The sequence below is a fragment of the Tachyglossus aculeatus genome, chromosome X1 (genome assembly GCF_015852505.1).
Source record: "Tachyglossus aculeatus isolate mTacAcu1 chromosome X1, mTacAcu1.pri, whole genome shotgun sequence".
In the NCBI taxonomy this organism is placed as follows: domain Eukaryota; kingdom Metazoa; phylum Chordata; class Mammalia; order Monotremata; family Tachyglossidae; genus Tachyglossus; species Tachyglossus aculeatus.
Window position 1 is genome coordinate 93,044,704 of NC_052101.1, and position 27,855 is coordinate 93,072,558.

At 48.1% G+C, this 27,855-nt stretch overlaps 1 protein-coding gene across 2 annotated transcripts in view; it reads right to left on the reverse strand.

The window, feature by feature from the left end:
• Positions 1–6,541: 6,541 nt before the first annotated feature.
• Positions 6,542–27,855, reverse strand: part of CHCHD6 (coiled-coil-helix-coiled-coil-helix domain containing 6) — a 182,555-nt gene continuing 161,241 nt past the window's right edge. For both annotated transcript variants that reach the window (XM_038772766.1, XM_038772765.1), the window contains 3 exons: positions 11,615–11,750; positions 9,634–9,672; positions 6,542–6,786 (listed from right to left, as the gene is read on the reverse strand). In XM_038772766.1, the coding sequence (XP_038628694.1) occupies positions 6,781–6,786; positions 9,634–9,672; positions 11,615–11,750 (181 nt within the window). In that variant the 3' untranslated portion in view covers positions 6,542–6,780. The remainder of the gene's footprint in view (positions 6,787–9,633; positions 9,673–11,614; positions 11,751–27,855) is intronic.

The following is a 27,855-nucleotide window of genomic DNA, read 5'->3' on the forward strand; positions in this document are numbered from 1 at the left end:
CTCATTACCCCCGGCAGGATCACCGTAAAGACAGCCTCTGCTCTAGGCCCATTGTTCACACCTCACCAAACCACCTCCCTTCAAAAGGCAATCGAAGCCCCTTTTAGAAAGCCGCCTCCTTCACGAGGTGAATGAATGAATCAAATCATCCTTCAGATGAATCCTGGTCATGTTCCCCCACCCTTAACTACCTCAGGACTCTAAACTCCTCAATTCCTGTGTTATGTCCCTTGTGGGGATTGCATACAACTACTTTCTAAGCATTGTAATAATAATAATGATGATGGTATTTGTTAAGCACTTACTACGTGCAAAGCACTGTTCTAAGCGCTGGGGTAGGTACAAGGTAATCAGGTTGTCCCACATGCAGCTCACAGTCTTAATCCCCATTTTACAGATGAGGTAACTGAGGCACAGAGAAGTTAAGTGACTTGCCCCAAGTCACACAGCTGACAAGTGGCAGAGCTTAATACCATCGTCGTTAGAACCCATGACCTCTTACTCCCAAGCCCATGCTCTTTCCACTAAGCCACGCTGCTTCTCATAGATTCATCCGTTTACGTTGGCTCGTCTTCCCCTCTAGTTATATGCTACTCCAGAGCAGGGATCGCGTCTTTTACACCTATATGTCCCTTAAGCATCTAGTACAGCGCTTGGCACCTGGTTGGGAGTTGCCGGTGAAGATGATGATGAGAGAGCAACGTGGTGTAGTGGATAGAACGCAGGCCTGGGAGTCAGAAGGTTATGGGTTCTAATCCTGACTCTTCCACTTGTCTGCTGTGTGACCTTGGACAAGTCACTTCACTTCTCCATGCCTCAGTTACCTCATCTGTAAAATGGGGATAGATACTGTGAGCCCCAAGTGGGACTAGGACTGTGTCCTACCCGATTTGCTTGGATCCACCCCAGCGCTTAATATAGCACCTCACACATAGCAAGTGCTTAACAAATACCATAATAATAATTATTTTTATTAGCAACTTCTGACTAGTTTCAGTTTATTCTGCAACAATTCCTGGGAGAATCCAGTAGAGCTTCTGGGGTTTGGCCTAGACACAACCACCAGAAAAATAATAACAATAATAATAATGATGATGGTATTTGTTAAGCACTTACTATGTGCAAAGCACTGTTCTAAGCACTGGGGAGGTTACAAGGTGATCAGGTTGTCCCACGGGGGGCTCACAGTCTTCATCCCCATTTTACAGATGAGGTTACTGAGGCACAGAGAAGTTAAGTGACTTGCCCAAAGTCACACAGCTGACAGTTGGCGGAGCGGGGATTTGAACCCATGACCTCTGACTCCAAAGCCCGGGCTCTTTCCACTGAGCCACGCTGCTGCTTCTCCTCCCCTCCTCTTCCCCCTTCCTCTCCTTCCTCCAACAACCGAGAGCATCAGTCAACTTATATTAGCTCCTTCCCTGTCTTAATCGTATCTAATTAGAAGCAAATCTATCTATCGTTTTCACCTTTTCAAACACAAGAAAATGCCAACACCGGGGCAAGCTTAATCCAGTACCGCTCACTTCAGTGTTTATGACTAAACAAACAGCAGCTGCTTGCGGCTTGTGGCCTCTCAATCCATTCCCTTGTGAAGTCCATTTATTGAGTCATAAACTCCTCCGACAGCATTGTTATCACCAAAGTGTCTGCACAAATAAAGGATAGAAAGGCGAGCAAGATTAAAAAAGAAAAATCTGACTTACAAGAGAACACGGTATAGAATATGTGATTGTAGCTGGGTTCTATGGTCTATGACTATTGCCCAGCTCCTCCTTCATCTACCCCCAACACACCATGCACACATGGGGAGGAAATCAAATCAGCAACCTGTGTAAAACATACTTGACTCTGGGGAACCATGAGTTCCCATCTATAACATCTCCACCTCGTAGTTTTTTAGCTCCTTCTGCCAGGGGGCTCACACAGCCTTCACGTAACAGCAATCTGATTCTCAGAGTGCATAAAGGAGGCAAGGTAGGGTGGCTAAAGCTGGAGAGGCTGAGAATCAGCAGAGTGAGGGTTTACTCGAGGTCACACGGCAAGTCGGAGGGTGTGGGGATTTGAGCCCAAGTCTCCAACCCGCCCCCACTAATGCCTCCCAGTTTTGGTTTTTGTGCTTCCCTGGTCATGCCTGGCAACGTACAATGCCGAAACTGGATGCCAACTTGATTCACAAGGGCACTAAAGCAGGGGAGTAGGGTGCTCGGCGGCATGGGCCCTAGGGTCTCCCTGACACGATGAGACTCTTACGGCTCAAGGCCCACACAAACGTTCCTGATCCTAACGGAGAGAGTGGTCAGTCAGTCGATCGTATTTATTGAGTGCTTATTGTGTGCACAGCACTGTACTAAGTACTTGGGAGAGTACCATATAACAATATAACAGACACAACAGGGCTTGGTTTCTATTGTCCACCCTTACCACTGGCACTCTGAGTTCTAGAAGGTATTCATTCCCTCTCCCTTCTCTGAGTCTCACCTTCCTTATACCCAACTCCTCCCTCCCTCCCTTCATTTCTCCCTCCTTCCCTCCATTCATTCTAGGGCTGGAAGGAACCATTTGCTTGCCTTCAGCCAAGTTTACTTGGCTCTTTCCTGGTTTTAAAGGCCCCCAGAAATGATCCCCCCTCCTTAGTAATCCACCTCATTGTTTGACAACCCTCACGGTCAGGCAATTTTATGTAGTTTAGCTAACTCCCATATGCTGCAGCTGAAGTCCTTGGCCTCTTCTTGTGGTCTGGGTGAAGATGGAGAACGGCTCACCTTTCCCAACCCTTCATGCACAGTGGGTTTGAAATGCAGTCCTAAACAATCCCTCTGCCTCCTCCAGGTTAAATATTCTCAGTTTATTTCCCAACCTTTTAATCATCTTTATAGCTCTCCTGGGGACCCTTGCCAAGATCGGCCCATGCATAGTTAGTTGATGAACAATGGTGGAACACACACATGCGCACACACACACATCCTTTCTATTCAAAGATGATGCACTGATGATGAAATGAACTCACATGTGTGGAGGTGGCTGAAAGGGTCACAGCCAAAGCGGTGGTCCTGACCCCATGGGGTCCACCCTCAGGCTATCCCCCATCATGCTGGCCCGTTCACTGCTACTGGTGCCATTTGCGGTTCTGCTTCACTCTCTTATCTTGAAGCTTCCGTCCAAAAAGTGCAGCTCCTTTTGCGACTGCAGTGTGCCTGGCTGGTTTGTCTGCTGCAGTTCTCCCCCAGCATTCAGGTGGGATGCCACATTGGCTGAGACCGGGCTTCCCTGCATCCTTAATGTGTTTCCCCTTTTCCCCTGGCTTCTGGTTGCCACATTTCAGCTCTCCATATAGCAACTGTTTGAGTATCCTCTCTCCTCCTGTGCCACTCGGTGAAGCTATGAAACCTGGACCTACCACAGAACATACCCAATGTGGGGTGAGCAAAGCTTCGAAACTCGGCGACCAGTCTCACTTCAGCACCAGACTGCCTGGGATCAATCAATAAATAGTATTTACTGAATGAAGGTTCATTGTTCCAGATTCTCGCTACTAGCTCTCACCCACTAGAAGTCCAATAATACTACCACTACTACTAGTCTGCTCACACCCTTCATGTTTCGGTGGGCTTTTGTCCAGCCCAACCGGGCTGCCTCAGGCAGGATCAGCAGTTTGTGCAGTGGATAGAACATGGGCCTGGGCGTCAAAGGACCTGGGTTCTAATCGCAGCTCCTTCACTTGACTGCTCTGTGACCTTGGGCAAGTTTCTTGACTTCTCTGTGCCTGTTTCCTTATCTGTAAAATGGGGATTGAGACTTTGAGCCCCACGTGGGACAGGGACCGTGTCCATCCCAATTGGCTTGTATCCACCTCAGTGCTTAGTATAGTGCCTGGCACATAGAGAAGCAGCGTGGCTCCGTGGAAAGAGCACGGGCTTGGGAGTGGCTCCGTGGAAAGAGCACGGGCTTGGGAGTCAGAGGTCGGAGGGAAGTTGGAGTCAGAGGTCGTGGGTTCTAATCCCAGCTCCGCCATTTGTCAGCTACGTGACTTTGGGCAAGTCACTTTTCTTCTCTGAGCCTCTGTTACCTCATCTGTAAAATGGGGATTAAGACTGTGAGCCCCATGTGGGACAACCTGATCACCTTGTATCCCCCCCCCCCAGCACTTAGAACAGTGCTTCACATTTAGTAAGCGCTTAACAAATGCCATCATCATTATTATTATTATTATTATAGTAAGTGCTTAACAAATACTATTATTATTATTATTAATTATTATTATTCTGCTGGCCCCAAATGTATGGGCCTTATTAAGGTCACAGCTCCTCCAAGAGGCCTTCCCCGATTAAGCCCTCTTCTCTCTGACTGCCTGTCCCTTCTGCCTCATCTATGCACTTGGATCTGTACCCTTTGGACACTTGATAAATCAACCTACCCTCACCCCCACGGCACTTATATACACCTCTATAGTTTAGTTATTTACATTGTCTCTCCTTCAAGACTGTAAGCTCCTTGTGGGCGGGGAACATGTCTACCAACTCTGTTGTAGTGTACTCTCCCATGTGCCTAGTACAGTGCTCTGCCCATGGTAAGTGCTCAATAAATATTATTATTAGTATTGTATTTGTTAAGCACTTACTATGTGCGAAGCACTGTTCTAAGCGCTGGGGGAATACAAGGTGATCAGGTTGTCCCACATTGGGCTTACAGTCTTAATCCCCATTTTACAGATGAGGTAGCTGAGGCACAGAGAAGTTAAGTGACTTGCCCAAAGTCACACAGCAGACAAGTGGCGGAGCCGAGATTAGAACCCATGACCTCTGACTCCCAAGCCCGTACTCTTTCCACTGAGCCACGCTGCTTCTCTATTGAGTGACAGATTGATAACCGAAGCAGGCTTGGACATATAGCACGTCAAATAGCCATTCAGCTCTCAACAGTTGTTCTTCTTCTGTACTGCTGAGATGAGAGAGGGATATCATTTTACAGAGCTGGCCCTATTGGCCCGGCCTAAAATCACCACCAAGATCGGGAGCGGTGTAGCCTGAAGAGAGTAATCTGTTTAGTGGTGGTTTTCCTGCCTCTAACTGGCAGGGTGCAATATAAACCATAGAAAATGAACAAACAATTAAGTCCCACTCAACCTAGATTGAGTCCTGGAGGTCAAAGGGGAACTGTGATAAAGGTCAGAGGTTCAGGGAAGAGATGGGAGTTGAGGCTCGTGGTGGAGAAGGGATACAGAGAAACAGTTGAAGTCTGCTTCTAAAACCAATTGCAACATGGGGTTGTTTGCCTGTTTCTCAGTCAGAAAACTCACATATTCTTTGGGAACAAATGGGCAACAAATTTCAATTACCTCTTGATGGCCTCAATGAAAAAATGCTCCCCCCCAAAAAAATTGCCGCATTGACTTTCCGTTCTAATCGCTTCAAAGTGGCGACAGCTCCTGGTAAAATCGGCAGTCAGTCAATAACCTTGCTGAGATCTGCAAAGGCACAATGGGAGAGGCCCCCTCCCCCAGCAGCGCCATTATCTTGGCTTTTATTTCCATCGAAAATGGATCAATTTGCTGCTTTCTCGCAGGAGGTTCAGCAGAGATATGAAAACACACACAAGAAAGACCCCCCAACGTGCAACATGAGCCCACACAAGCCAACTGGGAAGAGGCAGAATACACCGTCAAGCAGAGACATCCCATTGAAGGTACAAGTGGCTACAGGAAGAGAGAGTCCCTGCTAGGTCTCAGGAGCTCTGAGGGTGGGAGCTGGAGACCCCCTCCCAAAAGTTCTGAGGATGGAACTTGAGTAATAGCTATCTATGAGGTCTATTCTTTCATTCAACAAGGACTCAAATGGTGCCAGGCCTTATACATTTACAATACTAGGCACGGCTCCTGGCCTCTTTACAAAACCACTCAAGGCCTCTGCAATCAGCACAGGCATGGCCGATGACCACGTGCAAGATCCCTAGATTTCATTTTGTCCGTGCTCCTCCCCCTGACCTGTGAGGACACCCCATGTGCCCCTAATGTTAAGTATCCATAAGCGTCCCCCCGCACCCTCCAAAACACCACACTTAACCTCAGTTTGGTAGGCAGCCACAGGTCTGGGAAGATGGAAGGAGAATTAAACCCGGCATCGAGCAGGACCCCTCTCCCCCGGCCTGGGCATGAACCGGCGCGGGGTCCCCGGCTATTCTCTTCCCATCGCCTCCATTCCCGCCTTCAGTGTTTCCCTGTCCAGGGTCGCAGTTGTCAGGATGGAGGGTACTGTCCCTGGGAGGCTGGAGACAAGAGCTATCCTGGGCTCTAGCCACAGCCCCCTACTGATTTTGTTTTCAATTTGTGCATTTGGCCTTTGCGATAGGTTTTATTGTTTCATTATTCCTAATCTGTCTCATCTACGGTCCCTTCTCCCCACTTATATTTAGATTGTGAGCCACTAATGACCCCCCTATCTCAGGCTCCTTTCAAAAATGGCAAGATGCTTGCGTGTGGTTTTGGGTTTTTTTTTGAGGTGGGGAGGCAGAGCTGGGGGGAACTGGAGACTTTTTAGGCAGTGACCGAAAACGAAGACTTTTCTTTTATTTCTTCTAGGGTAGAAGCATATACAGCTTTTTTTTTTTAACATCACTTGAATTTTTACAATAAAGCCCATGCATGGTGGTATTTCTTGGCTACAGAGGGAAATGACCAGAAATGTCAGCCACGGCCCCGTGGTCGGCGATGGCACTGCTGGGGGCTTGCCCAAAGGGCCCCCGCTCTGTGATACTCCCCGGGCCAGGAGGGACGGTCACTCTTCAGCCCTACAAATAGAGAGCGTCGTGTTACAGCGGCTCCGTCTTATTGCAGTTCAACATACAGGACAAAGACATGCCAAGATTCCTTGGATCAATACAGCTCACCGAGGGCAGGGAAACGTGTCTACCAGCTCCATTATATTATACTCTCCCAAACGTTAAGTACAGTGCTCAGCACACAGTAGGCACTCAATAAATGCAGTTGATGATGAAGAGGAGGCGCAGCAGCAGCGTGGCCTAGTGGATAGAGCATGGGCCCGGGAATCAGAAGGACCTGGGCTCAAATCCCGGCTTGGCCACTTGTCTGCTGTGTGACCAAGGGCAAGTCACTTCGCTTCTCAATGCCTCAAGTACTTTATCTGTAAAATGGGGATTGAGACTGTGAGCCCCATGTGGGACAGGGACAGTGTCCAACTTGATTTGCTTGTATCCATCCCAGTGCTTAGTACAGTGCCTGGCACATAGTAAGTACTTAACAAACACCATAAAAAATAAAAATAAAAAGGAGGAGGAGGAAGAAGAGGAGGAAGGCCGGGCTAGGTGAAGGGCACTTTGGAATTGAATTCTCTCCTTTTAGAGAGGCTAGAGAAACTGCATTCCAGGAAGGCAAAAGGACTTTTCTGGGGTCAGGCAAGAACATCACTGCCTGAGCTCCACGTGGATACTCTGACCCCCAGATTGGACTGTCAGCAGACCCGTTTCCCTTTGCCCAAATGGGAGGTGACCAGACATGAATTCGTGTCCCAAGTTAATAGAGCGGCGACTCAGTTCAGTGGCATCCCCTTGCCTCCACACTGAACCTAGCTCAACAAGACTTTAATTTTATTCTCTTTACTGTTATAAGGTTAAAAGGAGGCAGAAATTTTACAAAGCAATGGGCTACAAATTTCAAATAAAGCTAAATAGCCATCATCACCCTCTTGGTACTCCTTAGAAGCCTGCAAACAGAAAAACATAATAGTGGGTTCACTCACCTGCTGTTCTGCCATACCCCCCAAATCAGCTTCCAAACTGTAATCTGGCTAAAGAACAACCCCATTTAAGGTGGCTTAGAATTTCGGCCCAGCCTTCGCTAATGGACCCGGCCTACATTACGAGGGCTCAGAAATGTCTCTCCTGAACCCAGGGACTAAATTACAGTCAATTTAAAGACATCAACTAGAAGTCTCTCCCTCTCTCTTTTGTTTCTTGAACAGCCCGTGGGGCGACGGGGTGTTTATCTGTGATTTTAATAAAAAAAGTCACTGGCTAAAATTCCAGTGAGGCCTTTAAACTGTCAGGAAGACAGCCCCTTGAATTCTTACGCCTCTGGTCCTGATGAAACCATCCAGCTATCTGAGCTGGTGGTTATGAGGTTTCAATAAGAGCACCAGAAGCCCTTTTAGCATGCATATATTACTATCCCTATATTTCACGGTTACCTCTTCCCCTGCCCCTACCTCCCTAAAGGCTTCCAGAGGAGTGTTCCTGCCACCTTGCTGTCACCCGCAGCAAATTACTCCTAGCCACACTCACAAACCCAATCCCGAAAGGCTTCCGACGCGTCCGTCGTTAGAAGGAATAAGTGGAGGGGCGGGCGTCGGGGCGCTTCTGGGCAAGGTTCACGGAACTCTTGCAGCCTCTGGATTCAGAGATAGTGCAGCTACTGGGTTTCACACAAACCCTCCCCACGTACACCACCAACTCCAACTCAGTCTTCACTGCCCTCTGCTGTTTCCAGTCACTCGGCCTGCAATTTGCTCTTTAATAATGTCTGGGGTTTGGGGCTGGCAGCCTCCCAACACCTCTCTCGAGCGGGCTCGAGCTGCCGGTCCATGAGCGAGCTGAAGTTTAACGCAATCTCTCTTCCTCTATAATCACATTCTGCCTGTACTGCATGCAATAAAGATGTATTGGTAAATGCATCTGCTAAAGATATACTCTGCTAGGCAACCCCCCCCCCCCCCCCCCCCCAACAAAAACCCCAAACCTACAAGCCGGATTTAGAGGAGGAAGGGAAGAGACTTAGTCTCGCAGACACAAACGGGAGCTGTCCTCAGAGAAGGCCGATTCTCACGGCCGGACAACTGGGCTACGCTAGGCTAGGCGGCCGACAGAACCCTCAGATTCCGTCAGCAACAGGGGCTTGCGATACCCCTTATAGCTGAAAGGGCCTTTCTGCCTCTTTGTGGCAAGCTATACCTGTGCTGGTTTGAAGACAAAACACCGCCTCGGAAAAGGTCGAGGAAGACACATTCTGCAGGGGACGCACGCCACTGGGTCTAGTAGAGCCTGACAGTTTTTCGAGTTTGTCCAAGCTCCTACGGGGAGAGCTGGTAGCTTGTTCCACGATATACTTAAACCAGGCAGGCCGCTTCTATGCGCCTTGTTAATGCAAAAGAGAGGGGTACTACCCGCTTAACCCCCACCCAGCTTCTATCCCTGAGACTCACGATCTCTTGTTCTGGAGCACTGCCTGCCCCACTTTCCCTCCCTCCCAGCAGAGAGTGTGTTAATGATAGGGTGTGGGAAGAAGGGTGGGGAGGAGAAGAAACCATTGGAAACCTCAAGAATCCATTAAGGAAGACCACGGTGAGCACAAAGAAGGCTGGGGTGACCAGCAACTCCCCCTCTAGCGCAGTCTTCTTCAACGGGTGGTACCTGTACCACTGGCGGTACTTCCAAGTCTACCCTGCTCTACAGCTCAGCACATGCCCAGGCAAGGAAAATCCAACCCTCTCCCACCTCACTCCTACTCCTGATCCTAGAGCCCACAAGAGGAGCCCAGTTCACCTTCCTAGATACTACGGGTGGACGGGGACGAGAAGGCAGAACACCCTCCCAATCACACCATCCCTCCCCATCAGAGCTCACCTGTGCAGCAATGCCCGTGTCCTGATGATTGATGGTCCTCTGGAAGAAAAGAAGAAGAAAGGAGAAGTAGAAGGGAGGAGAAAGGAGAAGGGGGAGAAGGGAGAAGAAGAAGGTGCTTTTTTGAAAGAGAGGGGACTCAAAACAAATGACAACTAAATGCAAAGCCCAGTGCTACTCTGGGCCAGCCCTAAATGTGGGGTGGGACTGAGGGCTTCAGCGTGGTTCCTGGAGTCCAGACTTGGCCAAGAACTCCAGCGAAGCTAGCTTGGCTGCAGAGTTGCAAAAGACAGACCCAAGAGTCCCTGATGGCATTTGATAGCATTTGATAACTAGGGATGGGCCCCACACCTGTTCCTGGAGTCAGGCCCTAGGTCATTCATTCATTCAATTGTAGTTATTGAGCGCTTACTGTGTGCAGAGCACTATACTAAGCGCTTGAAAAGTACAACTCGGCAACAAATAGACAACATCACAGCAGTCGCATGTTGACTGACTCAACTTGCATACATGTGCACAACCACTTCATTGACACCAATTGGATAGATACACACTGTTAGAAGAACGTTCCTTAACGGCCCAACAGCGTTCTAGCCAAACCATGATGAAAGCACTGATTATGGCAGAACTGACTAAACTTGATCACTAGAGCACAAACTCAAGGCTGACCTACAGCCAAGTTGGTTTCCAGGGCTGAAGGGACAGGATGCTGTTGATCCCGGTTTGGGCCTCATCACCTTCAGCCAGAACTCAGCTCCATGGGAGCCCTCTGGCTAACAGACACTCAACTCCAAGCAACTTGCTCCAGTATGATCTCTCTGACCTGGTGGTTCCACAGGGGCCCCTAGACAGGGAAGACAGGCCTGCCGCTGGGGGAAAGGAGTAAGTTCTCTGCCACTAACGATGAGCAGCAATAAGAACTCTTTTCATCCACAGTGAGATTTCTCAGAATGGGGTCCCTAGGGCCACAAGATGCTGCTGGTACGGGGAAGAGGGATTAGATCCTGGGATGTCAGGATTATTCTGAGGGGGAAAAATGCTGGGATATGGGGTGGACAGGGACAGTTATTTGAGCTGGAAGAGAGGGAAAGAGCAAGGGATCTCAAGAATCAGAGGAGAGGAAACCTTTCACACAAAAACTGCTATGGGGGCCCGTTAAATAGAGGCGAGGCAAGTTTAGGACCCACTGATCTAAAGGGACATCAGAGCAGTTTCCAGGCTCCTTACTGTCCAGCAGAGCAGCAGTGATTCCTCTGGGCTTGCTAGCAGTGACCCGCCTAACTGCCCGACCACCCCATGGGAGGAGGATTCAGCCCCTGCAGTAGAGAGCATGTGGGTTGCTGGGAAGGGTAAGTTGGAGCCAAAGCTATTGCAGGACAAAACCCTACTCTTAGAGGAAGCTGCTTTTCAAGGAGGCCTTCAACATGGACAGGAAATGGCACCTTCACTCTGTGAATCATTCTTCCCCAGAGACCGGTGAGCCACAACATAAGTTCACTGTACTGGTTAACTACACTGCCCTCAGGGAAAGCAGGACCCCAGGTCCCTCTGCCACTTCCAAGCTCCAGAAAAAAAATTATATATAATTATATATATATATATATCCTTTGTACCACATCCTGGGAGAGACCAATGTGAAAACCCTGAATGTGGGGAATGGGTTGGCCTGAGTTTGGATTTTCCACCCCAAGCAGCATCATTGCTGCTTGGCTCAAAGTCAGCAGGTGTGAGGACTCCCTGGGGGCCCTGGGCCAGAGGAGAAGGGAAAAACACAGGTGCCTAAGTTTTATGAGGTTCCAAGAAGAGGCAGAGTCAGTGAACAGTGACTTTTTTTTTCCTATCAGGGCATTCGAGGGGGAGCCAGAGGCAGGGGCCCCAAGAAGTGGGCCCTGTGCCTCGCACTCTCAGCACAGAAGGAGCACAGATGGTGCTCGCTCAGTGGATCAAATGAAATCCCAGGGGAAACCACGGGAGTTATACTTACCTCTTGAGCTGCAATCACGCATTGCTGGTATGCCTTGGCCAGGCCGGAGCACTTGAGCACCTCCTGCTTATTCTTGCGGTAGCAGCGCAGGATCTCCGACTGCAGACCCCCACACACCGGCTCAATCCTACGGGGCCTAGAGGAAGAACCCCCAGAAATATTTAGAAATGAAAACATACATACACATAAAAGCTCCCTGCTGGCATCAAACTCAACCTAGAGAAAAAGGGAGAGCTAATCCTGCATGAATCGATCAATTAATTCATTAATCAATGGTACTTATTGAATGCTATTGGCCCCAGAGGGGAAAGGAATCAATCAGTCAACGGTATTTATTGTGTGCTGACTGCGTGGGGAGCACTGTACTAAGTGATTGGGAGAGTACAACACGAGTCGGTAGACACATTCCCTGCCCACAACAGGCTTACAGTTTAGAAGGGGAGAAAGACGTTAATATAAATAAATTATGAATATGTACAGAAGTGCTGCGGGGCTGAGGGTGGGGTGAATATCAATTGCTTAAAGGGTAGATATCCAAGTGCATAGGTGAAGTAGAAGGGAGAGGGAGTACAGGAAATGAGGGCTTTTTATTGTTTGTCTCGTGGAAGGCCTTTCAGAGGAGATGTGAAATATTCAAGGGATAAGCAACTCTGACTTCTTGAAAATCTCTCTCTCTCTCTCCTCTGTCGCTCTCTCTATAAATGCTTGTGGTATAAATCAGAATGTTCCCAGCAGGTGTGTAGGATCCATGACTTTGAAGAAAGGGGCAGAAGGAATGGTGTTAGAAAGGAAGAAGGGAAACTGATAAAGAGTCGTCTCTCAGCCATCTGAGAATAATCTGAGGTGATGGTTAATTTCATCATCCTTATATGGCCAAGAAAGTGAGACTAAATGTGTTGCAGAATCATAAGAAAATAGTACATCAGCTGGAGAAAAGAGACAAGCCATGACACCTTCTCATATAGAGGGACTTTATAAAGACAGACTTTCTTACAGGTAGAAATTTTCAGACTTCAACAGAGATTAACTTCTGGTTGCTCTCTGACGGATATTCCTCATCACCACCACAAACAGTATTGAATGAGCTCTGACTGTGCACAGAACACCGCAGTCAGAAGTTGAAATCATACACACTAGAAATAAGAATGCCCCTTTGAGAGGCTTACTATCTAAACACATGCATTTTCCCCTCTGGTCTGTAAACTCCTTGTGGGCAGGGATCGGGTCTACCTATTGTACTCTCCCGTGAGATTACAGTGCTCCACACACAGTCAGCACTCAATAAAACGAATGATTGACTGACTGATCTTTCAAGGTAAGAGTGGACGACCTCCAGGCGGACTTCCCTGCAGGAAACTGAAGACACTGGTGTACTGTATGGGATTTAGAAATCTGGGTCAAATACTTTCGGTGATGGTGGCGTGGCCAGGGAGAAAAGAGGTAAGGCAGAAGGGCAAACAGATGCAAAACATTAAAATATTCACTCGATTGTATTTATTGAGTGCTTACTGTGTGCAGTGCACTGTACTAAGCGCTTGGGAAGTACGAATCGGTAACATATAGAGACGGTCCCTACCCAACAACGACCTCACAGTCTAGAAGCCCCCTCTCTCTGTGTTTTACTACCCTTGTTTTGCTTCCATGCGATGGGCCTTGAAGTGGAGCAGAGTAGCCAAGAGCATGAATTTCACAGTGAAGAGCTCTCAAGTCGGATAGCAATGAACCAGGAGTCAGACCAGTCATTAAACAGCAGAATTCTGTACGTGTACAAACACACACACACACATGGAGGGGAAGGGAGTTTAGGATTAAGCATAGGAAAAGTGGGGGAAGGGCATCCTAAAATTCACACAAATACAAAAAGAAAAAAAACAGTTAACCACCTGTCCCTCTATGATTAGATGATACTCAGCATGTGGAAAATAGGGGTGTATATAGATGTATTCAGGGTGCTTTTTACCTTACGATCCGTTCCTACATCCAAACGTTTTTAGAAATTCATGATCCTGACTGGAAGTTCCTCATATAATAGCACCCTAATTAACCCGATGAGCGCTTGGAAACAACACCAAAGATGCCAATACCGTGCCACAATAATTACAATAATAATAATAACTTTGGTATTTGTTAAGCGCTTATTATGTACCAGGCACTGTACTAAGCGCTGGGGTGGACACAAGCCAGCCATGTTGCACACAGTCCCTGTCCCACGTGGGGCTCACAGTTTCAATCCCCATTCTACAGATGAGGAAACTGAGGCCCAGAGACGTGAAGTGACTTGCCCCATGTCACAAAGCAGACAAGTGGTGCAGCCAGGATTAGAACCATGACCCTGTAACTCTCAGGCCCATGCTCTATCCGCTACACCCTGCTGCTTCTCGCTATGCTGCGAGAAGGGGGTCCCAGACCCCCAAATTCCTCTTGAAAGCAATATCGACGTTTTAAAAAGAATCCCTGGCTGACTAAGGGGTTGAAATGTTCTGGCATCAGAAACCAACAAGGCTGTTGGCGAGTAACTCTTAGCAGAGGGAAGTCTGCTGCTTCCCTTTTTTGTTTCCTCAAATAATGCCCTTTCCTCTCCCTCCCGGTCACTTTTCCAGCAGCAACCAGGAAGCAGACAAGGCAATGAACTGCCCCAAACTCTCCAGGTTCCTTCTCCTCCCTAGCCCCGCCTGACACCCTCCAGGCCCCCAGCTGAGCAGCAGCAGTGGCTATGGCAGCACTTGGGAGAAAGTTTGAGCTTGTCACAACCACATCCACCCCTAAAATCATCTGGGGCACGGCCATCTTCAAGGAAGCGGTGTGGCCTAGTGGACAGGGCAAGTCTGGGAGTCAGAAGGACCCTGGTTCTAATCCCGGCCCTGCCACTTGTCTGCTGTGTGAGCTTGGGCAAGTCGCTTCACTTCTCTATGCCTTGGTGACCTCATCTGTAAAATGGAGATCAAGACCGTGAGACCTATGTGGGACAGGGACTCTGTCCAAACTGATTACCTTGTATCTACCCAGTGCTTAGAACAGTGCTTGACACATAGTAAGTGCTTAACAAATAGCATCATGATTATCATTATTATTATTACTCTTTGTCCTCTCTGCCCCTGCAAAGGGTGGAATGGCAGGGGCTGAGCTGTCTGTTGCCTCCCAGGCCACCTGCCTAGAACTCAGTCCAATTCTACAGCCTCCAGGGATTCTCCAAGACAAGGGGAGGGAAGTGGGGTCGAAGGTCCAGGACACCCCCAGGGTTGGTTTTCGGCTTAGTGGAAAGAGCCCGGGCTTGGAAGTCAGAGGTCATAGGTTCTGATCCTGGCTCTGCCACTTGTCAGCTGTGTGACTTTCGGCAAGCCACTTAACTTCTCTGTGCCTCATTTACCTCATCTGCAAAATGGGGATTAAGACTGTGAGCCCCACGTGGGACAACCTGCTTACCTTGTATCTACCCCAGCGCTTAGAACAGTGCTTGGCACATAGTAAGCGCTTAGCAAATACCATCATCATCATTGTTATTATTATTATTATAAGGGATTGGAGTCCTAGGGCTGACTCCTCTGTCCAAGGCCCCATCCCCAGGCCGCTAAACCAACACAGATCTGTTCTACATCAGAGAGTGCGAGACAACCTTCTTCTGATCCTGCTTCCCCAGTCTGAACCCCACAACGGGTCTTAAGGGGCCTGGGCAGCCCACTCTGGGAAATAACATATTCAACTGGTCAGACTGCCAGCTCCTTACTGTCCTCTCCCAAGCGCTTAGTACAGTGCTCTGCACACAGTAAGCACTTGATAAATACCACTGATTGAGTGACATACATTAAACATCAGAAATCAGCATCCACTGCGACAGGGACATTGGAGAGTGAATTTTAGCCCTGTGCGAATGGAAGTTGGCCGGACCGATGTTTGGTTGGACTTCTCCTTCCCCGGCTGGTCCTTTTGTTATCGCAGCCTGCTGGCAAGCTGCTGAAATCCCGGATGCTGCAGCAGCTGCTGCAAACAGCAGCAGCAGCCACCGCTGCGCTCTAAAAGGCATCCACCTGAAATAGGCAGCAGCTGCATTTTTCTGGATCGGGAAGCATGGCAGCTGTGTTCCAGCCAGGACAGAGCTGGGTAGGGCAGCAGCAGAGTGGCTAAAAACAACTGGAACCCTTAAAGAAGAAAGCTCTTAAGCTCCCAGGCCACCTTCTTTCTCCTCTGAGAGATGGAAGATAAATCAGTGTGAAATGCCAGACGATCACTAGGTAGACAGTCAGATTGCCTGTATCCGCCACGGCTTCACCGCCTGACCTGGTAACGTGCAAGGCAACACAGCAACTGAATTTCAATTAGTCACCATCACCCTGACCACCATATCTCTGTTTCCCGAAGCTTCCTCTGGTTTGCACGCTGTGGGAGAGAGGGCTGGGAAGGGACAGCTACGACCACTCTTTGGGAGCCAGGAGATGGTGTGTTCTTTGTGCTGAGCTACTATTTGGGCCTGGAGAAACCATTACCTCTTCTGCCTCTATGGAACAGGTTCACCAGCTCAAGACTCTTAAAAATAAAAGAGGAACCCACAAAGGATATGGAAGAAAAAACTGCTGTACCCTGAGCTTTTATCTGTCAGTAACCCACCATTCATCGATGCCAAAGGGAGTGGGATCGAAAGGCCCCCGGGGTAAGAGGAATTAGGTAGGGGTGAAGGAAACCATCGGGTACAGAGAGGGGGAAGTGGGAGTTGGTGGGGGGTGGCAAGAGGCTGGGACCCCACAAAGGGGAGGAAGCGGGGCATGTGTACAGCTATCCTCAGGGGAGCCAGGGTGGTGGTGGGGCGGGGGCCTTCGGGGGGCAGGGAGATAACAGGTAGGAAACAGCATAACCGAAGGGATAAAGGAAACCCCAGTTTTATCTGAACAGCCTGGAACAAGTCGACGGGTTGAAGAGACGCTGGAATGAGGGGTGGCTGGACAAAGAAACAAACTGTCACATTAGCTGGAAATGCCCATCCCCTCAAAGCTGGGAAGGGAATCCACGTTTTTCCTTAGCCTGAAGGGAAGCGAGGCTGAGCCCGGGTGCCATCCAGGATTTCCGATTCTCCCCCAGAACGAGATGACTAAATCCGAGGCTGGGCTTTTTTTTTTTTTTTAAAGGGAGAGGCTTTCTTAAATGAGACAAAGAGCATCTTTCTTCCTGCCATCCCTCGAGGTGACTGCATACGCAGGGAGAGTTCATTGCATTTTGACACATGGAGAGTTACCAAATCCTCTCTCTCCTTGCGTATTCCCTTTACTTTATTTAATAAATGAAATCTCATCAACTTATCCTTCTTCTATTATCACTGCTGACATCAATCTGATAATATTGGCTTGGCGTAGAATCGGGCTATTATATGTCCTCCTGATATTTAATTTAAGAGAAACATCGGCAGCAGGGTGAATATGTGAAGCAAGCTTTTTATTACTGGCAGCAGTAAGGACGCTCCAAGTGAATTAGACATTCATCTTAGTCAGGGCCAATCTAGTGGTTCAGGAGAGGTTTCTCTCTTTAACCCCCTTGCTGCCGGACACCGAGCAGCTTCAGTAATGTCCAGGTGCCAAGGGAAGATGTTTCTGAAGGCTGCTGCCCTACGGGTCATCCCAATGGCTCAGCTGGAACAGCATCAGACTTTTAATCTGAGAGTCCAGGACTCAAGTCCCTTGTTGGGGTGAAATTTTTACCCCTCTCTAGACTGTAAGCTCAATGTGGACAGGGAACATGTCTACCAACTCTGTTGTGTTGTACTCTCCCAAGTACCTAGTATGGTGCTCCACACACAGTAAGTGCTCAGTAAATACCATTGATGGATTGATTATTTGAAAAGTGGAAGCCCCAGATCCCCACATTCTTCCCTAGGCTAGTCAGGATTCCTCTCCGATCATCAGGAGGGGCCTCCCCCTGCCCTAACCCCACTCTTCTGTTTACGGAGCCTGGGAGGACCCACAGCAAAAGCAGTCCAGCTGAGCACAGAAAGGGGTCCTACTCTCATAACAATAATTGTGGTATTTGCACTAAACGCTGGGAATCAGGTCGGACACATCTCTGTCCCACATGGGCTCCCGGTTTAAGGAGGTGGGAGAACGGGTATTTCATCTCCATTGTACAGACGAGGAAACCGAGGCCCAAAGCAGCTAAGTGACTTGCCCAAGGTCACCCCAAAATGAGACAACTGGGTCTTTGGCGTCAACCAGTTCAATGAATCCAGGGCTGCTTTGTGATAGGGGCCCCCCTCTTCTTAGGGCCCAAATCCAGCTAGGCCTGCCAGAAATGAACAACTGAGGTAGTGTCCGGTGAAGGTTAATATCTCTTCAGGTAGAGACGTGTTTTTTCGGTTACATAAAAGCCTCCCCTGCTCATACCTAGAATACTCTGTGTGTGGGCACCATATCCCAGAAAGGTCATAGGAGAGTTGAAGAAGGAACAGAGAAGGGGCAATAGAGATGATCAGCTCTGTCAGGAAACAGACCTGAAAAAACGAGGATTCTTCAGTCCGGAAAGATGAAGTCTGAGAGGGGATATGTTTGAAGCATTCGGACGAGGCAAAACACAATCAATGAACAGTATTTACTGAGTGCTTACTGTGGAAAAAGCTGTATCCTAAGCAATTGGGAGAGTACAACACAACAGAGGTGGTAGACACTTCTGGAATTGTTGTTGACCAAATCCCACAGCACCGGCCAGGAGGACACACACTACGGCGTGAAGCAGGGAGATTCATCCAGAGGGATTCACTACCGCAGGAAGTCATGCAGGCCAAAAACAGCCCTAAGTTCAAGAGGGCTTGGGACAGATTCACGGTCGAGGACTCCAAAGAGGGTTACCAGAGGGAAAAGTTAGGGCTGCTCGCTGGTCCGTTCCTAACCATGAGAAAGGATACCCACGAGGGCAGCCATCACGCAGTTCCTGCCATGGAGTCGGCTGGATCGTGGATGTTACCCAGTAAAGGCACCGTGCATGGGCTTACGGAAAAATGCTCTTCGGTTCAACCCAGAAGGCATGATTAGGGGGGCCAGCTGGAACTGTGAGTCCACAATTGGCTAAAGGGATGATGTGTCACAGACTCCACCAGGCAACTCTGCTGTAAGATTAAATTTGAAGATAAGAGTTCTGGGCACAATTCTTCCAGCTAAACAGCAGGGGGAAATCAGGGTCGGGAAGTTTTCATTCCGAGCTCTGCTCCGTAGCATTGTTTGTGTCATGCCTTGCTCCCAGCATGGAAGCCCAATCAAGATTCATTGTTGAGAATGAAACTCCATCCACCATCGCTAAGGACTGAAATAGGCCGGTCACCAGTGAGGGTGTAAGGCTTAAGGCAAGCTGCCTTGCGGGAGATGGATTTAAGGAGTGGGATTACTTGCTGATGCAAGTAACGGCATTTTTTGTAAATGGCAATTGTTAAATGCTTACTATGTGCCAGGCGCTGTAATAAGCACTTGGGTAGATTCAAGCTAATCGGGTTGGACACACTTAAATATAATAATAATAATACTACTACTGCCAATTTACCAGTTGCCTGGACCCTGAGAACACCTGTCCCATTGCTGCAGCCAAGCTCAGTAGAGTAGACTAGAGTTGCAGGGCTGTCTGGTCAGTCAGTTCCATCAATCAATCAGTGGTATTTTTTGAGTACTTACTGTTTGCAGAGCACTATGCTAAGCGCTTGGGAGAGGACAACTCCTCCCACCTGGGCTAGGGAGAGGTTAGACTTTCAGGCTCTTTCAGGAAACTGTGGGAGCTTCTGGGGTCAGGCCAATGCCGGGGCAAGAGGCAGATTGGAGCAGCTCTCTGGACAAGCTACAAGGTCATATAATACCCTCAGGTAACCCAGAAAGTGCTATTCAAATTCAAGAGACAAGATAATTTTTATTAGTTAACTCTAGTTTCTCAAGGGCTTTACACCTGAGATTTGTTACTTTTACAGCTAGGGAAACTAGGCCAGGGATAACAAACTGGATGGAATTCAAATGCAAAGCCCATTCATCAGTACCATGCTCTATCAATCCATTTACCCTTTCACAATTGCTCTTCTGCCTCGAGGCAAAGTGCTAACCCACTGAGATATCACAAGCAAATTGTAAAAACGACATACAGCTTTCCCTCTTGCTCCTGCTTCCTCCCCACCTTCTGATCAGGATCCAGCCCTTGGGAGTTAACTTCATGGCGAAGACACAATAACAGAAAGAGGAGAAACTGAGGGTTGACACAGCACAGACCTGCAAGGGAAACCGTCCATTTGAATTCCATCACCCCTGCTCTTTGCTCTCCCCTCAGGATTTGCCTCTCCCCAAACCAAAAGGGGCAACCAAGGGTAGGAGAAAAGGGAGGAGGTGTGTGGCCCAATGATGACAAGAAGCTGACCTCCTTTCTTCCCCCAGAGACTGGGAAAGAATTTCCATGGTGGGAGGGAAAGAAGGAGAGAGACTTTTCTCTGCCCAAGGGCCAAGCCCTGGCTGCAGCTGCTTGAGTTTCCAGGGTTAGACATCCTCCTTCAAAACTGAACACAAGAAAACACATGGCTAGAGAGACAAAAGGCAGAGTCAAGTGTTAATTACTTCAGTGCTTTTTTTTAAAAAAAGAACATACTTGACACACAGGCTAGCCCCTATATTTACAGACCATTAGAAACAATTATCACCTTGCCCCAGCCACTTGCTATTTTGATAACTGTCTTAAAAGAGATAGGGGAATCTGTGACATTGTTTGGATTTTCTCCTTTATTATCTGACATAATGCTCCATTTTTTTCAGCTTCGTATCACGGAGATGGAGATTTTCAATGTGTCCAATGTCACCAACAGTTCAGATGAGATTGGATTTCCCACCCCTGGCCTAATTGGACACAAGAGCAGCTAATTGGCCTTCATAATCTGCCAACTTCCACTGAGTTCATCTAACTCTGCCTCCCTTGTGAGGAGAATTCAAAATAAAAATAGTAAAAGGCAGTTCACTTGGGTGGCTGGGAGTTCCATCGACTCCCCCAGCTCTCCACCCCTGCACTGAGGTTAACTATCCATCAGACAATTGTAGTGTTTGAGTGCAGAATGTAAAAATGAGCACTGAGGAGGGCAGCTAAGGAAGCGCTCGACAGAGGCCTACCCTGAATAACAATAACAATAATAATAATGGTATTTGTTAAGTGCTTACTATGTGCCAGGCACTGTTCTAAGCGCTGGGGTAGATACAAGTTAATCAGGTTGGACACAGTTCCTGACCTGCAAAGAGCTCACAGTCTTAATCCCCATTCTGCAGATGAGGAAACTGAGGCACAGAGAAGTGACTTGCCCAAGGACACACAGCGGACAAGTGGCAGAGCTGGGATTAGAATACAAGTCCTTCTGACTCTCAGGCCCGTGCTCTATCCACTACGCCACGCTGCTTCCCTCATCTTGAAAGAAGCTTCCAGTCTAACGGTGGCGGCTCCTACATCCTCCCAGCAAACCGACGGGATACGGAATTACTCTTGGTCCCCTTCTGAGGTTTCTGCAGATTATGCCATGCAGAGTCACCTCAGACGGGCTTGAAAAAAGGCAGTCAGGCCACTGTGAAGATAGACTCAGAAAAGAGTCCAGGGAACAACCTTAGCTTTCCCCTCCCCTGAGGGTCCTGGTCAGACCACTGAAATGTACCAAACACCCATGGTGTGCACAGCACTCTGAACTATTAAGGGTCAGCAGGACTCTAAACTTGAAGTTGTCCTTCCTCTGGCAATCACTGATTGAGGAATTATCTCTAGAACCGCATATGTTTACCCACTCTGAAAGGGTGTGGTTTATCAAAGTTCCTCGGCTGCCATAGATAACAAACCTCTGACACCTAAGGGCTACTCATCCCTACTTACTCAGCATCAACCTTTCAGTTCCAAATGGACTAATTTACCAGTACCCCTCAACAGCCCCTCCAATTTTCTCTGGCACCCCAAATCCCCTGCCAACCTCCACTGCTCTTCAGACCTCCAAACTCCCAGGTGCTCACAGTGGAACTGGTGAAGTCAAGCCCTGTCTTTAACAGACTCCTTGGAAACCTGAGTTCAAAGCCAAGGCAACACCTGCTCTACCCCAGCCAATATAGCCACAGAAATGAGCCCAGGGACCCTGGGACAGGCTCTGAGCCAAGTGATCCCGATTCTGCTCATAGGAAGTGTGTGACTGTCAACTGGATCTACCTAGCTCCTGCAACACAGAAATCAACAGCACTGCTTCCTTGGTGATTGGAAAGTACACTCAGAGCCCACCCCCTCACAATCACATCCTCCCTTCTGGAGTCTGTCAAGCTATAGCCTGATCTTCACAGAGGCAGCTCCTCTTTTTGATGGCATTTGTTATGTGCTTACTATGTGCCAGGCGCATCGGCAGAGACACGATAAATGGGTTGGACACAGTTCCTGTCCCACACAGGGCTCACGGTCTTAATCCCCATTTTACAGGTGAGGTAATTGAGGCACAGAGAAGTTAAGTGTCTCGTCACAAACAAGTGGCAGAGCCGGGATTAGAACCCGAGTCTCCAAATTCCCAGGCCCGTAAATGATGTTTCTGGTTGCAGCTGAGTGCCTAGTTGTCACACTACCACACTTCTTTAAATTGCAGCTTTGTGCTTGTTGAGAATAAGAGAGGGCTTAAGTGAGAAGGAACGTAAGACACAATTGGATTTGCTGAGTGCTTACTCTGTACTAAACAGCTGGGAGAGTGCAACAGAGTCAGACATGATCCCTGCCCTCAAGGCGCTTACAATCTACACTACAAGTAAGGGGAAGCAACAGAATTGAAAGATACATACATAAGTGCTACCAGCTTAGGTGGCACAGGATGAGAAACGGTGGAGAGGAAAATGCGGTGGAGAAATGAGAGATTAGTAGTAGTTCTAACAGCAATACCACAGTTGTTTACTGTGTGCTGTTGGAGAAGACTTTTGTGAATCCAATGGACTGCCTGAAAAACAAACAAATGGATTTTGGAGCAAATTAAACCAAAGTGGTCTTTGGAAGGCCAAATGACTTGACATAACATGTTTTGGGCACATAATCAGGAGGATTAATTTTCTGGAGAAGACACTAATGCTAGGAAAAGTCAAGGAAAAACACGGAAGAGGCAGACCAGCAACTAGATGGATAGAGACCATAACAACGATAATGGAAGAACCATTAGAAAGGTTGCGGGTTATGGCAGAGGACAGGACGTTCTGGAGAAAGTATATCCTTGGAGTTGCTATGAATCAGAAACGACTTGATGGCACTTAATAATAATAATAATTACTGCGTTCAGAGTACTGTACTAGGTGGTAGAAAAGTTTTCAGAGGTGGGAATTAGACACAGTCCCAGGCACTCAAGGGACTCACGATTTGAGAATATAAATGGGAGAAGGGACTAGTGACAGACACACAAGGAGTGATGAAACAGTAAAACAGTAAAACAACCTAAAAGACACATGCAAAACTATCTCCAAATCAGCAGGGTGCTGTGGCTACGCAGAACAGAATTTCAGCCTCCTCATGACTCAAAGTCCAAGGCAAAGTAATAATAATAATAATGGTATTTGTTAAGCGCTTACTATGTACCAAGCACTGTTCTAAGCACTGGGGTAGATACAAGGTAATCAGGTTGCCCCACGTGGGGCTCGCGGTCTTAATGCCCATTTTACAGATGAGGAAACTGAGGCAGAGAGAAGTGACTTGCCCAAGGTCACACAGTAGACAAGTGGCAGAGCCAGGATTAGAACCCATGATCTTCTGACTCCCAAGCCTGTGCTCTTTCCACTAAGCCATGCTGCTCAGGGAAAGACCTGATTGAGCATCTTAAAACTGTGGGTCAGGAGTTTCTCCTTGACGAAGAGAGGAATGGGCAACCACTGGAGGTTTTTGAGGAGTGAGGAGACATGAGTAGAACGATGTTTTGGAAAAATGATTTGGGCAGTGGAATGAGGTATATGCTGGAACACCCTCCCTCCTCATATTTGACAGATGATTATTCCCCCCCGCCTCCTTCAAAGCCTTATTGAAAGCACATCACCTCCAAGAGGCCTTCCCTGACTAATCCCTCTTTTCCTTTTCTTCAACTCCCTTCTGCATCCCTTTTCCCACAGCACTTATGTACATACCTGTAATTTATCCATTCATTCATTCAATCGTATTTATTGAGCACTTACTGTGTGCAGAACACTGTACTAAGCGCTTGGAAAGTACAATTCGGCAACAGAGACAATCCCTACCCAGCAACGGGCTCACAGTCTAGAAGGGGGGAGATAGACAACAAAACAAGTAGACAGGCATCAATAGCATCAAAATAAATAAATAGAATTATAGATACATACACATCATTAATAAAATAAATAGAATAATAAATATGTACATATATACACAAGTGCTGTGGGGCGGGGAGGGGGGGTGAAGCAGAGGGAGGGAGTAGGGGTGATGGGGAGGGGAGGAGGAGCAGAGGAAAAGGGGGGCTCAGTTGGGGAAGGCCTCCTGGAGGAGGTGAGCTCTCAGTAGGGCTTTGAAGGGGGTAAGTGAGCTAGTTTGGCGAATGTGAGGAAGGAGGGCATTCCAGGCCAGAGGTAGGACGTGGGCCAGGGGTCGACGGTGGGACAGGCAAGAATGAGGCACAGTGAGAAGCTTAGCACCAGAGGAGTGGAGTGTGCGGTCTGGGCTGTAGAAGGAGAGATGCGGGGTGAGGTAGGAGGGGGCGAGGTGATGGAGAGCTTTGAAGCCAAAAGTGAGGAGTTTTTGCTTCACACAAAGGTTGACAGGCAACCACTGGAGATTTTGGGGGAGGGGGGTGACATGCCCAGAGCGTTTCTGTAGAAAGATAACCTGGGCCGCAGAGTGAAGTCCTTAACGTCCATCTCCCCCTCTAGACTGTAAGCTCATTATGGGCAGAGAATGTGGCCATTATATTGCTATACTGTACTCTCCCAAGCTGTGTGCTCTGCACACAGTAAGCCCTCAAAAAATATGACTGACTGACTGACTTGAGGCAGGGAGGTCTGCAAAGGGGCTGATGATGGAATTGAGCCAGGATATGACAAATGGGAAGGAAAGGGCGGATGCTAGAGATGCTGAAGAGGAAGAACCAACAGGATTTGGTGAAAAACTGATTAGGGGGGTTGAAAGAGAGGGAGGATTCACGGATAACGCCAAGAGTATGAGACTGGAGGTGGGGAGGATGTGAGCCTCCTTGCTACAGCCCCGCTCCAGTGAACACAGTGCTCCTCTTGTTAGCAGCAGTCAGGTGGATGACTAGGGCCTTCAAAAATAACTGTGGTATTTGTTAAGCGCTTACTTTGTGCCAGGCACTGTACTAAGCACTGGGGTGGATACAAGCAAATTGAGTTGGACACAGTCCCTGTCCCGCATGGGGTTCACAGTCTTAATCCCCATTTTACGGATGAGATAATGAGGCACAGAGAAGTAACATGACTTGCCAAGGCCACTCAGCAGACAAGAGGTGGAGTTGGGACTAGAACCCATGACCTTCTGTCTCCTGAGCCCGTGCTCTATCCACCACGCCATGCTGACCCTGAGGGTGAGTCTAGATTGTGCTGGAACAGAGTTCAGGGACGTCTGGGAAGTGGTGAAGAAAAAGGACATTTCTGAATGGAATGATATGGAAGAGAAAAGTAAAACTCCAGTAACTCAAATGGGAATCTTAAATCCAGTGATTCCACATGTTACTTCATCCAAAACCACAGAGCTGCCTCTGGAAATATGGAGGGAATAAATCTATAAATTGGAACTGGTGAACAGAGTGAAGCTAAATTGGAAGCAGGCAGGACGGTAGCTATAAAAAACTGTTTGGAACATGAAAGAGGAGCAGCATGGCCTAGTGAATAGAGAATGGACCTGGGCATCAGAAGGACCTGGGTTTTAATTCCACTTCCGCCACTTGTCTGCTGTGTAACCTTGGGCATGTCACATCACTTCCCTATGCCTCAGTTACCTCATCTGTAAAATGGGGATTAAGACTATGAGCCCCACGCGGGGCACAGACTGTGTCCAACCTGATAAGCTCGCCTCTGCCTGAATACTTAGTACAGTGCCTGGCACACAGTATACACTTAACATATACCATCAAAAACACTAAAACTAAAAACTAAAATAGAACTAAAATAATAGCTGTTGAATCTGTTAAGCGCTGACTTTGGTCAAGCACTGTTCTGAGTGCTGGTGTAGATAAGATATAATCAGGTCAGAACCGGTCCCTGTCCCACATGGGGCTCACAGTCTAAGTAGGAGGGAGACCACGTGTTGAATCCCTCCTTTACAGTTGAGGAAACTGAGGCACAGAGAAGTCAAGTGAATTGCCCAAGGTCACACAGCAGACAAGTGGCAGAGCCAGGATTGGAATCCAGGTCCCCTAACTCCCAAGCCTGTGCTCTTTCCATTAGGCCACATTGTTCCTCAAGAAACTTTTTCACTGGCTAAGCAAGAGGGGGACTGGGGATTGATCTTTGCCCTGGGATACGTCAGCTGGAGAAGGGCTGTTCTGAGGGCTCCTTTCTGATATTTCTAGCACGAAGACTTGCCAATCCATGCTACTTTTACTGATGTGTACAAGGGTTAGTGCACTGTGATAGCTTTAGATGCTGCTAAGTGTGTGGGAACCCCAGGAAAACATCTGCCATTGGTCATTTATCACCAACGCTGCCAATGGCCACAGTTGAAGAGCAGGCAACTAAACTTCATAGAAATACCACTTCGGACAGCCCCAAATTTGATTTGGCTCAAACCAAAAGGGATTGAGTCAGCAACCTTCTGAGAGAAAGAGAGAGTCCTGAGACTACAAGGCACTGACCGGCTAAGTTTGATCACCACAGGAAGTTTATTAGTGAGTTAAAAAGGTCAAATGATTACAAAATGGTTCTGGATCACAAATGTGTCATAGACCCCGGGTGAAACTGAAACTTATGCTCTAGTCAAAAGGATTCTGAAACAAAGAAGTTTCAATCTTCTTTTTCAGTTAGAAATGGTGGCTGGCCTTGAATTCAGGATTCTGTGCTTCTTCAAAGAATGGAAAGAAAATAATACTAATAGTATTCATTAGGGACGTCTTTCGTGTACTAAGTGCTGGCTTGGTACAAGATCAAAAGGGTAGACCCAGTCTCTGTCCCTGTCCCACACGGTTGTTATAATCTTAGGGGGAGAGAGACTAGGCACTGAATCCCCATTTTATTCATTCCTTCATTCATTCAATCATATTTATTGAGTGCTGTCTGTGTGCAGAGCACTGTACTAAGCGCTTGGGAAGTACAAGTTGGCAACATATAGAGACGGTCCCTACCCAACAGGGGGCTCACAGTCAAGAAGGGGGAGACAGAGAACAAAACAAAACATATTAACAAAATAAAATAAATAGAATAAATATGTACAAATAAAATAGAGTAATAAATACGTACAAACATATATACATATATACAGGTGCTGTGGGGAAGGGAAGGAGGTAAGGTGGGGAGAGGAAGGAGGGGGCTCAGTCTGGGAAGGCCTCCAGGAGGAGGTGAGCTCTCATTAGGGCCTTGAAGGGAGGAAGAGAGCTAGCTTGGCGGAAGTGCGGAGGGAGGGCATTCCAGGCCAGGGGGATGACGTGGGCTGGGGGCCGACGGCGGGACAGGCGAGAACGAGGCACGGTGAGGAGATTAGCGGCAGAGGAGCTGAGGGTGCCGGCTGGGCTGTAGAAGGAGAGAAGGGAGGTGAGGTAGGAGGGGGCGAGGTGATGGAGAGCCTTGAAGCCCAGGGTGAGGAGTTTTTGCCTGATTTTACAGATGAGGAAACTGAGGCCCAGAGAAGTGAAGTGACTGGCCTAAGGTCACCCAGCAGGCAAGTGGCAGAGTCAAAATTAGAACTCAGGTCCCCTGACCCCCAGGTCCCTGCTCTTCCCACTAGGCCACATGACTTCTCACTAGGCCTAGCTCTGTTACCTGTCTGCTGGGTGACCTTGGGCCAGTCACTTCACTTCTCTGTGCCTCAGTTCCCCCATCTGTAAAACAGGATTAAGACAGTAAGCCCTGTGTGGGACAGGGACCGTGGCCAACCCGATTATCTTCAGTCTACCCCAGCGCTTAGATCAGTGCCTGGCACATAGTAAGTGCTGAACAAATACCACAATTATCATTATTAAGCCATTTTGCCTTACAACTGATACAGGACCTGACATTTTCTCATCTAACTCTAATAACAATAATAATTGTGGTGTGTGTGTGTTAAGTGCTTACTATGTGCTAATCACTGTACTAAGCACTGGGGTAGATGCAAGA